The sequence below is a fragment of the Felis catus genome, chromosome D4, assembly GCF_018350175.1.
Source record: "Felis catus isolate Fca126 chromosome D4, F.catus_Fca126_mat1.0, whole genome shotgun sequence".
Classification (NCBI taxonomy): domain Eukaryota; kingdom Metazoa; phylum Chordata; class Mammalia; order Carnivora; family Felidae; genus Felis; species Felis catus.
Window position 1 is genome coordinate 94,389,164 of NC_058380.1, and position 14,407 is coordinate 94,403,570.

General features: G+C 60.7%; 1 protein-coding gene across 6 annotated transcripts in view; it reads left to right on the plus strand.

Moving 5' to 3' along the window:
• Positions 1–14,407, plus strand: part of SARDH (sarcosine dehydrogenase) — a 61,240-nt gene that overhangs the window by 18,266 nt on the left and 28,567 nt on the right. For 5 of the 6 annotated variants that reach the window (XM_023242968.2, XM_045042591.1, XM_019816743.3 and 2 more), the window contains 5 exons: positions 214–304; positions 3,479–3,620; positions 6,640–6,723; positions 8,442–8,555; positions 13,407–13,545. In XM_023242968.2, coding sequence (XP_023098736.2) covers positions 214–304; positions 3,479–3,620; positions 6,640–6,723; positions 8,442–8,555; positions 13,407–13,545 — 570 coding nt within the window. The remainder of the gene's footprint in view (positions 1–213; positions 305–3,478; positions 3,621–6,639; positions 6,724–8,441; positions 8,556–13,406; positions 13,546–14,407) is intronic. The other variant, XM_045042594.1, reaches the window with a different exon arrangement.

Genomic DNA, 14,407 nt, shown 5'->3' on the forward strand with positions numbered 1-14,407 from the left:
AGTGTGGGGGGCTCAGGAGCACAGCGGCCCCTGGCAGGGGTGAGGGCAGAGGAGGGCCGCAGGGAGGGGTGAGGTCCTGTTAGCAGCAGTACAGCACCCCAGGTGTGAGATCCAGGGTTCGGGGGGTGATGTTGGCTGTGGACACGGAAGGGGCATGATATTGGGGTGGGGGCTCCGGGGCGGACGGCAGACCTCTGGCCCTACTCCTTCTAGGAATGATGCTGGGCGGCGGCTGTGGGCAGGAGCTGGCCCACTGGATCGTCCACGGGCGCCCAGAGAAGGACATGTACAGCTATGACATCAGGCGAGTGTGCACCAGAGACCGTGGGTGGGGCGGCTGTTAGAGCCGGGTATATAGCGAGGGCTATTTAGAAAGGAGCCTTCTCTGAAATCCAGAGGGCTTCTTGGAAGAGGCGCCAGTAAGGGAAGAAGGGGGAGAAGGCTGCCAGCAGGGGCGGTTCTGCAGGTGCCCGGGGTTTGGCAGATTCACGGCCCTTGACAGTTTCCAGGATTTCTTGTCCCAGTGTCCTTCTGGACCCCCCGGATGGCTCCAGGATCAGCAGCGGGATCGTCTCATCCCATTTGGCAGATGGGGAGACTGAGGCCTGGGGAGCAGGAGGGACCCCACGCGTTGCCCAGGGAGTGAGGCTGAGTTGGGTGGTTATGATCAGTGCGTGCGCAGCAGCTGGGAGTCAGACGGCCCCGAGCCCAGATGCCAGCTGAACGTTCACGTCCAAGGTGGTGGGAATACATCAGACCCGGTGCCCAGCGCTCTCCTCACCGTAGCCCCGGGTAATGACGGGCGTGCTGCTAATGTCGGGGGCAGCCAGGGCGTCTGTGTAGGCACAACTCTCTATGTCACGTCTGCAAGGAAACGCTAGACAAGCCTGAGCCGGGTGGGGGGGGGGGGGGCGCTGTCGTCAGAGCAGGGGGAGGGGGTCCTGGTCTCCATCACCCTCTGCAGGCGGGGCGAAGGCACTCACTCACTCCCAGGCAGGGTCGGGAGGGTGGGTGTTGGTGGGGCCGGGGTGTCGTGCAGGGGGCAGTCGAGGCGACGGCTTGGAGGGGCGTTACTGCTCCTGGCAGACAGCCTCCCTGGGGAGACCCCAGCTGCCCGGGGTGGGGGAGGGGTGCTGGGGTGCTGGTTCCGCTCAACATGCCCCCTGCTCCTCTGCTAACCTCACCCCTTCCTGGCCTGATGAAGACATTAGACCCGCTGGGGAAGGGGGGGGGATGTCTGGCCCCCACAGAGGCAGACAGACAGACACTGAGATTCCCCCACGGCCACCCCTCCACGGCGCCTGGCACAGCTCTGCTCTGTGGCTGCCTCCGAGCCCGTCTGGGGCTGCGCCCACGCGCTCCCAGGAGAGGAATGTTCCAGAAATGATAGCTTCAAGGGGCCTCGGGGATGGGCCGGTCCAAGCCCCTCCTGCTACAAATGGTGAGAAGAGGCACCGATGCGGGAGGCCGCTTGTCTGAAGTCGCCCAGTGCGGGCGCCAGGGTGGGCAGGGACGCAGCGCCTCGCCTCCCTCGGGGGCGAGGGCTCCGGCACAGGAACAGACCGCCGCGTCAGGGCTCACCCCAGGCCTCGGCGGGCGGCCTCCCGGTGCCGCAGCGTCCACGGCTGCAGAACGGGGCTGGCATGCCTGCCCCCCTCCTGGGCTGGGGGAGGCCTGGCGGGGAGGGGGTGCAGGGTCCCGGATTCAGCAGGAAGCCCCGAGGTTGCCTGTGAAACCCCTGCCCGGTTAGGAACGGGTCTGGGCCTCCCGCCGTCAGCTGCCTTGCCTGGCAGGAGTGTTTTGTGGGCTGGTTCGTGGCGGGGAGGCTGGGCCTGGGCGTCACAGGCTGGGAGGCAGATGGTATGGCGGGGGGAGGGGGGGGCGGGGAGCCCCTACGAGCTGGCGCCCTGGGGGGGGGGTAGAGGGGGGCAGTGAACTAGCCCACTCACCCTTGTGGCTCAGGCAGAGGGTTTCCCCATCTGTGAAATGGGGGTGATGACTCACCTCTCGGTGGAGCGCATCTGGGACTCGCTTGTACGCGTCCCGGTGCCTGGCACGGGCCGGGTCTGGGGTGTAGGCCGGGACTGTTAGTGAAAGCCCTTGGGTCCGAGTAACCGGGAGGAGGCGTCATCGTTTGAGCGCTGAGGGTGGCCGGACCCTAGCCCTGGCTTGGGCCCCCTGCTCCCAGGAGGAGTGCTGGAGCCAGCCTGCGTGGCCACAGGGAGGGGCCCATTCCCCTGCCGATCCCTGGTCGTGCTCTGGCTGAGCTCGAGCCCACGCCCCTGCCATGCACACGTGTGCACAGACGTGAGCCGAGGCGGCAGTCCTGGGCCACGGGGAACCTGCCGGAGGGGCCGTGGAGGGGCCGTGTCTGTGCCTGCAGGGATCACCCGGCCCCGCCCCAGATCCAGCTTCCTCTTTTGTCCTGGGGGCGTGAGGAAGGAAATCCAGGACTCCCTCTTCCCACTTCCCGCTCCCCACCCCCAGCCAGGACTCTCAAAGCAGCGAGGAAGGTCGCCAGTCCGGTCCTGGGAGAACCATGCCAGCTCCTGGTGACTGGGGCTGAATCTGACCAGAGTGGCCATCAGCCTCCTAGCCCCCTTCCTGCCCGCCTCAGCCCCTCCAAAGCCGGCCAGGCATTTCCAAACCCCGCACCCCAGCACGCTTCTCCTTCAGGAACTCCCTAGACCCCTTGGCCTGGCTCCGTGGCTCCCTCCCCTGCCCTGCAGCTCGTCCCAGAAGCCCCTGGCTCAGTGCAGGCTGGATCGCCCCTCGTGTGCAGATGAGTCAAACCAGGGGGCGGCGTGAGGCCACACTGAAGATTGAGACAGGTTCTCGCACACAGCACTCGCCCCTGGGCCGACAGCAGGAAGGGGCCCCTTGGACGATCGCAGCAACTCGCGATAATATCCATAAGGATAAACTCACATCCGTAGCCCTGCCCCCTGCCCCCACCAGAACATGGTGCTCGCTAGAACTGTGTGCAAACTGAGAGTCAATTAGCCCCGGTGAGGCTCCGACAGACGTCACGGAGGATGGAACGTGGATGGGGAGGAGGGCCTGGAGGGCGCATGAGATGCCAGCGGGTGGACAGTGAGGGAAGGGACGGATGGGGAGGCTGGTCTGGGGGTCTGAGAGGTAGGTTTGTGTGTGGGAGGGGCCGGGGGCCCGTGGCCCAGGTGGGCCAGCAGCTATGCGGTCGGCTCGGGCAGCCGGGGCCGTCGGAGGACAAGCCGTTGGGTGTCTCGAGCTGCTGGCTGGAGGAGAGGCCATGTGACCTCGGGGGGAGGGGGCGGTGGTGAGGAGGCCTAGCTGCCCAAGGCTCCAGGGCGGGAGACTAGAGCCCGGACCCCCTCCCGAACCCATGCCCCAGGGAGGACTCTGGTGGAGGGATGAGGGTCCCGTTTGGCCCCGGGTCCTTGGCCGGCCCTTCCCTCACAGCCCCCGAGGCAGTGACCGGCCCCTCCGCCCGCCACAGGCGCTTCCATCACCTGCTCACCGACCACCGCCGCTGGATCCGCGAGCGCAGCCACGAGTCCTACGCCAAGAACTACTCTGTTGTGTTCCCCCACGACGAGCCCCTGGCGGGGCGCAACATGAGGACAGACCCCCTGCACGAGGTACCACACCCCGACGAGCGGCCACTCTCGGGGAGTCCGGGGCACTGGGGCGACGGAGAGGCGTGCTCTGGGCCGGGTGAGGTGACGCGGTGGCTAGGCCATTCCCAGCTCTCACCAACGGAGCGTGCTCGGAGCGCACACCCCGGCATCTTCCCTAACCGCCGACGGCGGTCGTGGGGGGCGGGGGCACCGGCCGGTGTGTGCGGTCACCCATCGGGCACGGGCACTGACAGAGAGCAGCATAGCCCCAGAGACATGCGTCCTGCGCGTGGGGCCTGCTTGGGATGCCTTTCCTCCCCGGCAAGCTCCTACTCGTATGACGAAACCCACTGTCAGGTGCCCTCCCCACCGGAGCCCAGCCTTGGCACTCTCCCAAGCCCCTGACGGTCTCCTGCCTCGTGCTCCCAACCCACCTCCGTGTCCCCTCTCCCACCCCCATCTTGTGCTGCAAGCTGTGCTCATCTAGGGCCCCGGGAACAGGAGCTCTGCCCTAGTCTCTCCGGTTCTGAGCACTGAGCACAGAGCCTGACTTTTAATACGTGTTCAGGGGTGTTTGTTGAATGGAGGCAGGCAGGCTCATGGAGCAGGCAGCTCTGAGGCTGGATAAAGGAACCTCCTTCGTCTGGGACTCCAGCACCTGGACCCCAGAGGGACCCGGCGTCCATTGCCCTGCCCCTCAGCTGAGCTTAGTGGGCCAGCTGGGATCTCGGGCCACGGTGACCCCCGGCTCCCCTCTGCCGTCCCGGGTCACCCCGTCCCGACAGCCCCAGAGCTTCCCCGACAAACACGGGGGCTGCCTGACTTGCGCTGGAAGGAGATGGGCTCAGAAGCGCCCACCTCTTGTCCGCACTGTCAGCCCTGCTCGCGACACCTCCCCCAGCCACGGCCGGTTTTATTAGAGGCGACTACGCCCCTATTTTCCCTCCCTGGGAAGGTGACCTCCTCCTCGGTCCACGGGACCCCATCACTCATGCCGGGGGATCTTCTTGTGTTGAGAACTGCCCCTGTGCTGCCCCCTGGGGTGTCCGAGGAGGACATGTCTTGGTGCCACCGTTGGCAGTGTCCTCTTGGCCACTGCTCCGCCCGCTCGGGGTGTGGGTGGGTCCTCGGGAGGCAGTGGGATACCGCCCGTCGGGGGCCGCGGGCGCCTGCGCACTTGCCTGCCTCTACCAGACCCAGCTTCCGAGGCTGCTCAGCCCGGGGCTCTGGGCCCTCCTGCCAGTCCGACAAGGCTGCCCGTGGCCACGGGGCCCTTCCAAACTTGAGGGCGGAGATGATCGTTTTTCCCCAACCCGAACTCACAAAGAAATCTACCATGATGTCACTTAATTGTGTCCGTGTGATATTGTGACTTATGATAAGAAATAGGAATTCAGTCTCCGTCCAGTCCGTTTCTGGCACAGAGTTCCCCCAACCCTTGGAATCTCCTAAATGGCGAGGGCCACAAAGACAGAGAGGCCGGAGGTGGCCTCAGTCACCAGCGGCCACCGAGGCAATCAGCCGTGCCCGTATCACGGAGCCTCCATAAAAACCCAAAAGGAGGGGCTCAGAGAGCTTCCGGGTTGGTGAGCACAGGGAGGTTTGTGCACAGTGGCACCTGGAGGGGCACGGAAGCCACACGCCCTTTCCCCACACCAGGGGCTACTTTCCTCTTGCATCTGGCTGGCCCTGAGCTATAACCTTCTAGAAACACCAGCCATGCAGTGGGTAAAACGTTTCTCTGAGTCTTGTGAGCGGCTCGGGCAAAAGCATCCAGCCCGAGGAGGGGGGCTGCTCTAAAGCCGGTCGGTCACCAGTCTAGGTAACCTGGAGGGACCCGAGTAGGAGATGGGGGCAGCCTTGTGGGACTGAGTCCCCAGCCTGGGGAAATCTGATGCCGTCCTCGGGGAGACAGTGTCAGAGTTGAGTTGGCTTCTGGGACGTTCTGCCGGGGTCGGAGAATTGCTTGCTGCCGTGTGGCAGGTCCCCACACGCGAGCACGTGCAGACTGGGCCCAGGAAACAAACTCAGTCCGTTACGTTTTCGTATTGCGCTAAAGCACACAGCACATAAAACTTGCCATTTTAGCCGTTCTTAAAGCCTACGATTCGGGGAGATGAAGTACATTCACGGTCCTGTGCGACCCTCACCACTCTCTGGTGCCAGAACATTTTCATCACCCCGAAAGGAAACCCTGTGCCCACGAAGCAGTGGTCCCTCATTCTCCCCAGCCTAGAAAGGCCACCGATCTGTTTTCTGTCCGGGGATTCGCCTCCTCTGGACGCTTGATGTAAGTGGGTCGTGAAGGGTCACGAGAGAAGGTCACACGCGTGTTGTGTTTGAGGCTGGTCTGTGGTGCGGCACCCGTCGGAGCTCGGTTGCGTTTTAAGGCCCAGTCTCACTGCACCGTGCGGGTCCACCAGGCGTGTCCATCTGTTTTCATCGGTCGGTGGGCACTGTTGCTTCCAGCTGCTGGCGGCTGTGAACTTGGGTGTGCAGAGACCTGCTTCCTCCCTGTTCTCTCAGGGGTGCACCTGGGAGAGGGTCGCCGGGTCTCGTGCGGGGTCAGCCTGCTCCCGCTGGAACAATAGCACAGACCGGGGGTGCGGGGGAGAGAAGCCATAAGAAATTCCTTGCTCCCAGGTCTGGACGCTGAGCGGCTCCAGCTGGGGCCCCCTCCCTAACTGTCTGGAAGCCTGCCTTCTCCCTGGGTCCCCTGGGTCCCCCTGTCCTGGGATCAGGGCCCCACCCCATGACCTCATTCCTCCCTAATCGCCTCTTTGAAGGCCTCACCTCCATATTCGGTCACACTGGGGGCGTTAGGGCTTCAAGCAGGAATTTGGGGCTGGGGGTGGGGCTCTGGGGTAGGAGTTGCAGCCTGGGCTTGGGTCCTGGCTCCAAGCCTCAGGACCTCTTTGCCCTCTGCTCCTTGGGGTGTATCCCCTTGGGGGGAATCCGGTCACTCACTGCCCTGCATGCTGGGAGGCAGGGGGGGTGTCTGGCCGGGCCTGAAGGGTGCTGGTTCCCCACCCCTACCCAGGAACTACTGGCCCGAGGCTGCGTGTTCCAGGAGCGACAGGGCTGGGAGCGGCCGGGATGGTTCACCCCGAAAGGCACAGCTCCGGTGAGTGGCCACCCGGGCCTAGCCCACCCCCACTCCCGTCCACACCACCCGAGGCAGGGCCCGCGGGGCGGGTGAGTCACCTTGCGGGCGGGAAGGCTGAGCCCCCTGTAGATGTGCCCGTGAGCACGGGGCCGTCCTCTGCAGATGTCCCCAGGGCCGTCACTCACCGCCCACAGCAGCCAGGCCTTCCAAGGCCCAGATAAGCCCGGGGCCCCCGGGAAAGCTGGTGTTCCACAGTGAGGGGGCCGCGCGCAAGACTCCCCCGCCGTGCCGGAGAAATTAGCACATCTTCCCATAATTTTGCTCATATATTTTTGGCAAATGCCACTGTTATTTTATGTTAGTAGGAGCATTTAGCACAAAATTATGCATTCCGTGTTGGTTTGTAACTTGGGATTTCACAGCCTCCCGGCCTCTGGGTGCCCTCCTGGGGGCTCCCCAACTCCCCCAGTGCCTCCCACGGGCCCAGGTTGTCAGAGAAGAACCCAACCAGCCTGCTTGTGAAACTCGTGGGCTGGGGTCCCCTGAGTGGGCGGGGATAGAATTTGATCCGGATTTATGCAAATTAAAACCCCTTTTCTGCTGCTGTAATTTACCAGTCCCCTTCCAGGGCAACCACCTCCCATCTCCATAGCAACTCACGGCCCAAGGCGGGTCCCAGGGCATCGTTAGGCAAGAGTGGGCTCTCTAAGACCACCAGGGGGAGCAGCCTGTCCCCAGGAGGCTGAGAGGCTGGAGCCACCAGGACAGGGTGGGGCTCGAACGGCCCCCTGCAAAGCCCTCCGTGTCCCAGCTGGCCTCTCCCAGGAAGCCCTGGCCCCTGGGCGAGGAGAGGACCCTGGATCAGGGATCGGGAACATTCCCTTGGTCCGGAGATGGGCAGGCTCTGTGCCCTCTCACCTGTGAAAAGAGGCTGGGCAAGCCTGGCCGTGCTGGGGAGGGGACAGTTGACTGGCTCCCTCAGTAGGGGCAGGGCTGGGGAAGGGCCCAGTGGCATGTGGGCATCTCAGAGCCGCTGACAGAGGGCAGGACAGGCCACGGCCAGTGGCGGTCGAGGAGCCAGCCTCTGGGGCCCACGTGCCGCAAGGCCTGTGCCAGGCCTGTGACATCAGGCGAGTTTTCATCTCTCTGCCTCAGTTTCTCGTCTGTAGAAAGGATCTCCCTGCCTAGAAGCTCGAGGCACCGGAGCAGGGCTCAGTCCTGACCGCCATGACAGTGCTGTCCGGCCCCCAGCTCCGTCACCCTCTTCCTCAGAGAGCTGGTTCCGGGGTCTCATCCCGCTGCCTCAGCCTTGAGTTGAAAGCCCTGACGGTGGCCCAGGGGTCCCAGGTGACCCGCCCGTCTCTCCCCAGCCCGAGTACACCCCACTTTTTCTCCATCCTTCTGGGCCCCAACGGATGCAGCCCAGCCTCCCCACCGGCCCTCAGCCGCACCACCACCACGGCAGTTAGGGTGTTATTTGTGCAAGGGTTTGTGGGCTGCCTGAACCCCTTCACCGCCCCCCAGGCCGTGCCCCCAGCACAGCCCTCCCGAGGGCAGCCGGGTGAGGCCAGATCTGCTCCACCCGGCTCCCTGCCCGCCAAGCCGTGTGTGTGCCCGTGTGCGCCCTTGTGAACGTGTGCGTGTGCGTGCGCGTGCGAGTGTAGGGCAGGGGCGGAGGGAAGGAAGGACCAGGAGGAGGGAGGAAGGGGCACAGTGACGAGCGTGTCTCCTCCCAGGTCCTGCGGTACGACTACTATGGGGCGTATGGGAACCGGATGCACGAGGACCACGCCTACGGCCGGCTGCTGGGGGACGAGTACACGTTCGACTTCCCGCCCCACCACGACGTGGTCAGTGGCTGAGTCCCCCCACCCCCATCCCTCATGGAGGAGAAAGTCGGGCTCCCGGTAGGGCTGACCCCCGGGGGCCCTCCGAGAGTCCTGCCAGAGGTTCTGTGGACTGCATCCAGTTCACCCTCCGTTTCGGGCTGACTCGGTTTTGAGGAGCGAGCCGGTGATGTCTTCCTCTCTGCCCCCCTCTGTGCCGAGGCCTCGCCACGGGCGGTGGGGGCTGGGGCTGGCTGTGTGGCCGCAGGCCAGGGGCCGCCCCTCTCTGGGCCTCCTTCCCTCCTGCCCTGGATCTGTTCTGAGGCTCCTGTGACAGGCGTGAGTGACGAGCTCTTCCTTAGGGCTGCTGTCGGTGGCTCTCTCGCAGAGTAGATTCAGGACACACAGACCCAAGACGGGCCCCTCCAGAGGACGAGCAGGAGGTCTGTGGTCTGGGGTCTGCTCGCTGCCCCTCTGGCCCCAGAAGTGGGCAGATGAGGCTGGTCAGAATCCCGGCCGGGCTGCCTGGGCCCGACTCCCGCCGGGGTGGGGGTGACGAGGCCTGGGGCCGGGCTGCCCCCGCAGTCTGCACCGGGCAGAGGTGCTCTTGAGGGCAGCTTCGGCAGAAAGAGCGACGCCGGCCTCCACGCTGAGTGGCCCCGCCGTTTTGCAAAGGGGTCACCCAGCAGAACGGGGCTGAGCCGTGGCCTCGTGGCTGCCCCAAGAGAGCGAGAGAGGCCTCAGCTGCCCCCCGATGTGGGTGCCCAGCCCGGGGCCGCCTGGGAAGCACTGTCTCGGGGGAGAAGGCAGCCGGCCAGCTTCCTGGGTGTACGGCCTGTGAGGTCACCCAGGGCCTGGCTCAGAAGGGCCCTGAGTGGGGCTTAACGCTCCGCTGTCGCCACCTTGAAACTCTTAAGACTTTAGGAACTGGGGCCCGCGGTTTCATTTTGCACCAGGCCTCACAAATTCTGCAGCCGGTCCCCAAGGGGAAGAAACATTCCCTCCTGTGCTTTCCCCCAAAGCTGGCTCTGGTGGTAAAGGCACTGGGGGAGGGGCTTGGGCAGCGGAAGCAGGAGGCACGTGCGTCCCCAGGCTCCGGGGTCCCTGGCTCCGCCTCGAGTCTGGCACCTCGGCTCCCGCGGCTCCCAGGGCCTGCAGGACGTCTGGCCCTCGGGGACGTGGGAGCCCGGAGGGGATGCCAACTTGGCTTGGTGGCTTCATCCAGCCTCCGCAAACGCGCCTGAACAGTCCCAAAGCATGAAACACACACTTGTTCTCAGCATTGGCAGCCTCCCCAGCCCGGGGAGACGGGGAGGCGAGAGTCAGCCCGGAGACCGTGTCGGGTTTTGCTCTGCGGCCCCAGTGTCGGGGAAGGTCCTGCAGCGCCTGACGGGTCGCGGGAGCCCCACAGAGGACAGCGGTGTCTGCAGGGCGGTGGGGGTCGCGGCATCTGGGGCTCCGGCGGGGTGCCAGCTCCCCCGGGGAAGCCCGACTGGGGCCTTGGCCGGTTTCCCCGGTGTAAATGCTCTCACCGCTCACACCGATACACCCACGCGGAGCTGGGGGTGGGGGGGTTGGGGCACCGCGACAGCACGGGCCGGATGCACGGCTCCTCGATCTTCTAGCCGCCTGGCCCCCAACAGACCGCGCGTCCCCTCCCCGGGCCCCAGAGGGCAGCGTCCTCGTGGGAAGTGGTGTTGGAACCTCGGGGTGGAGGAGGTGACACAGGTCCCCGACGCACAGCCAGTGCTCGGCGAGGGGTAGCTTTGCTGCCACGATTTTTCCTTCAATGAGCGGCAAAGGTGGGGCCTCCCCTCAGCGGCTGGGTGATGTGTGTAGAACAAAGACGCAGTGGCTCGGGGACAGAAGACGGAGGAGAAAAACGGATGGATAATTTGGGACCTGGAGGGCCTGGCAGGGGCATCTGTTTACCGGCCAGCAGGCATGCTGTGTTCTTTGTGTAAAAAAAAAAAAAAAAATACAGCTTTATTGAGATAGAATTCACGTACCACACAATGCATCCACTTAAAGTGTATAATTTGGTGCTTTAAAAAAATTTTTTTAATGTTTATTTTTGAGAGAGAGAGAGAGAGACAGAATCAGAAGTAGGATCTGGGCTCCGAGCTGTCAGCACAGAGCCCGATGTGGGGCTCGAACTCACGAGCTGTGAGATTGCAACCTGAGCGGAAGTCGGGCACTTGATGGACTGAGCCACAATTCGGCGGTGTTTTCTAGTGTCCCCCTGGGCCCGTGCAGCCGTCACCACGATGTGATGTTAGAACGTTTTGTCCACCCCCAGGAGAAACCCTGACCTGCCAGCTGTCACCCCCATCCCCCACCCTCTCCCACCCCATCCTCCCCTCAGGCAGCCACTAATGCTCCTTCTGTCCCTGGAGCTTTACCTGCTGGGACGTTTCGTATCAATGGAGTCCTACAACGTGCGGCCTTCCGTGACTGGCTTCTTGCGCTCGGCACCGTAGTTTCAAGGTCCGTCCACGTTTTGGGGCGTGTCCGTGCTTCGTCACTTCTTTTTCTGAGCAGTTTTCAGTTACGTGGATGCTCTGCAGTGTGTCCGGACATTCGAGCTGGCCCCGCTTTTTGCCTGTTAAGAATAACGTCGCTGCGATCATGCCCGGACGGGTTTCTGTGTGCACATAGGTTTTCATTTCTCTTGGGTAGATGTCTAGCCGGTGCGTTGCTGGACCTCGATGCTTAACATTTTGAGGATCTGTGGGTGAGGGTTGTGACTTCTCCAGGTCCTCGCCACCACTGGTGATTCTCTCTCTTTGATCCCAGCCATCCTAGTGGGTGTGAGGTGGGATCTCACTGGGGTTTCGAGCTGCATTTCCCTACTGGCTAATGATGGTGAGCGTCTTCCCATGTGCTTACTGGCCATTCGTGCATCTCCTTTGGAGAAATGTCTATTCAGACACCTTGCTCATTTAAATCGGGTTACTGGTCTTTGTATTGAGTTATAAGAGTTCCTGTTATATGCTGGGTACAAGTCTCTTATCAGATTTATGCCTTCCAGATACTTCCTCCCATTCTGTGGGTTGTCTTTTCCCTTTCTTGATGGAGTTGTTGGCAGCACAAAAGGGCTTGATTTTGGTGAAATCCAACTTACAGATTGTTTCTTTTGTTGCTTGTACTTCTGGGGTCATATTTCAGAAGGCATTTCCTAACCCAAGGCCACAAAGACTTACTCCCATGTTTTCTTCTAAGAATCGTATAGTTTAGCTCTTACTCTTAGGTCTAGGACCCACTTTGACTATGGTTCGTGTATGGTGTGAGGTAGGGGCCCAGCCTCCTTCTCTGCGTGTGGCTGTCCAGCTGCACGGGCACCATGTGTTGACGACCGTGGCTTCCCCCTCGCCCGGCCTTGGCATCCTTGTGGAAAAGCAGTGACCATAAACGTGCGGGTTTATTTCTGGACTCTCAACCCCATTCCAGTGATCTATATGCATATCCTTGTGTTAGTGTCTTGATTACAATGGTTTTGTAGTGAGTTTTGAAATCAGGAAGCGTGAGTCTCCCAGCTTGGTCCTTCTTTTTCAAGATGGTTTTAACTATTCTGGGTCCCTTGCATTTCCATATGAATTTTAGGATCAGTTTGTCAATTTCTGCCAAGAAGCCCGCTGCAATTTTAATGGCGATCGTGTTGAATCTGGATCCGTTTGGAGAGCACATCATCTTAGCAATATCAAGTCTTCATTTTGTAAACATGGGATGTCTTTCCACTCATTCAGGCCTTCTTTAATTTCTTTCAAAAATATTGCTGAGTTTTCAGAGTACAAGTTTTGCACTTTTGTTGAATTTGTGGGTATTTTTAAAATTCTTTTTGATGATGTAGGTGGAATTATTTTCTTTTCTTTATTTTTTAACTTTTTTTTTTTGAGAGACAGAGAAAGACAAAGCAGGAGCAGGGGAGGGGCAGAGAGAGAGGGAGACACAGAATCCAAAGGAGGCTCCAGGCTCCGAGCTGTCAGCACAGAGCCTGACCCGGGGCTCGAACTCACGGACCGTGAGATCATGACCTGAGCCAAAGTCGTACACTCAACCACCCAAGCCACCCGGGGAACCCTTCTTCTTCAGTCAGTTTTAATAACTTGGGTCTTTCTAGGAATGTGTCCGTTTCACATGTCACATGCTGGCATGCGGTTATGCATGGTTTTCCCTTACGATCCTTTTACTGCTGTAAGGTCGGTAGTGATGTCCCCTCTTTCCTTCCCGATTTTAGTACTTTGAGTCTCCTGTCTTATTTTCTTTGTGAGTCTAGCTGAGGGTCTGCTACTTTTGTTGATCATTCCAAAGAACCAGCTTTGTTTTTGCCGATTTTCTCCATTTCTCTAGTCTCCATTTCCTCTATATCCTATTCTAGTCTTTATTAAGTCTTTCCTTCTGCTTGCTTCTGGTTTAATTCACCCTTCTTTTCCAATTTCTCCAAGTGGGAAGCTGAGGCATGGATTGAGAACTTTGGAGGCATTTGCAGGTGTAAGGTCTCTGTGGCCAAGGCCCTGCCTTCCTTCCCTCCTTCTCAAAGTATTTCCCAACCCTCCCCCCACAAGTGTTTTCTTTGATTCTTTGGTTATTCAGGGATGTGTTGTTCAATGTCACTTAGATGCAAACTCCCCAAGTTTCCTCCTGCTGTGATTCTAATGTAATTCCATTGTGGTCCAAGAACATGCTGTTGAATCTGTTGTCTTCTTTTGTGGGGTTTAATTCCCTGTGCTTCTGAAGAGTGGTCTTGTTGTGTTCCCAGCTGGGAGTGGGGAGGGAGTCTCAGAGCAGGTGTACCAGGGAGAGCCCAGCGCACCGTGCTCTGAGGAGGCATAGCTCAGAGCCCTCATGGCGTCCTTCCTCTCTGGAACTTTTCAGATCAAGAAGGAATGTCTGGCCTGCAGAGGGGCCGCTGCTGTGTTCAACATGTCCTACTTCGGAAAGTTCTACCTGGTGGGTTTGGATGCGAGGAAGGCTGCCGACTGGCTCTTCTCTGCTGATGTCAGCCGACCCCCAGGTACGACCTCCAGAGGGCCATGCCCCTCTCCCACTTTGCTGCCAGGAAGAACTCCCTGGGCACAGCCCTGGGTGCTGAGACCAGGCGGCAAGCTGGCTCTATCCCCTCTAGGCTTCTCCAGCTCAGGGCTCTGCCCCCTGGCTGGCCCTGGGCCCCTGCGTCTAGATCTCTCTGCCCTCACTGCCACACCTCAAGCCCTAGGCCCCCAGCACCTTCCACTGTCCCTCCCCCTGCCCTTCCTTTCCCTCCTCCCTCCCTCCCTTCTCCATTTACTTTGTTCCAGAAAGGATGCAAGGCAGGAAGCTCTCTGTAAATGTGGAGCCCCTTTGGGCACTCACCACAGGAACACTCTCCCCAAAGAGGGTTTCCAGAATTAAATAAAAATACAGGAAGGTCAGATAGGTTTGAGTCTCAAGAATGGACGATGTTTTCCTCTTAAGTGTGTCCCATGTAATATTTGGGATGTTCATCTCCTTTTACATTACCCCCCCCCCACCTGTCTGTATTAGCTCCCTGGGGCTGCTGTAACAAAACACCATAAACGGGCTGGTTCTAAACAATGGAAACATGTTGTCTGATCCTTCCAGAGGCTACAAGTGCAGACTCAAGAAGGTAGCAAGGCTGTGCCGTCTCTGAGACCGGAGGTGGGACACTTCCCGCCTCTCTGGCTCCAGGGGGTGGGGGTGGGCACCAATCTCGCCCCTGCCTTGACATCACACATCCCTGCGTTTGCTTCTCCTCCTCGTAAGGACCCCAGCATCCCGGATCAGAGCCCGCCACAAGGGCCATCCTAACGTGACCACATAGCAAAGCCCTGTTTCCAAATAAGCTCACGTTCACAGGTACTCGGGGTTGGGACGTC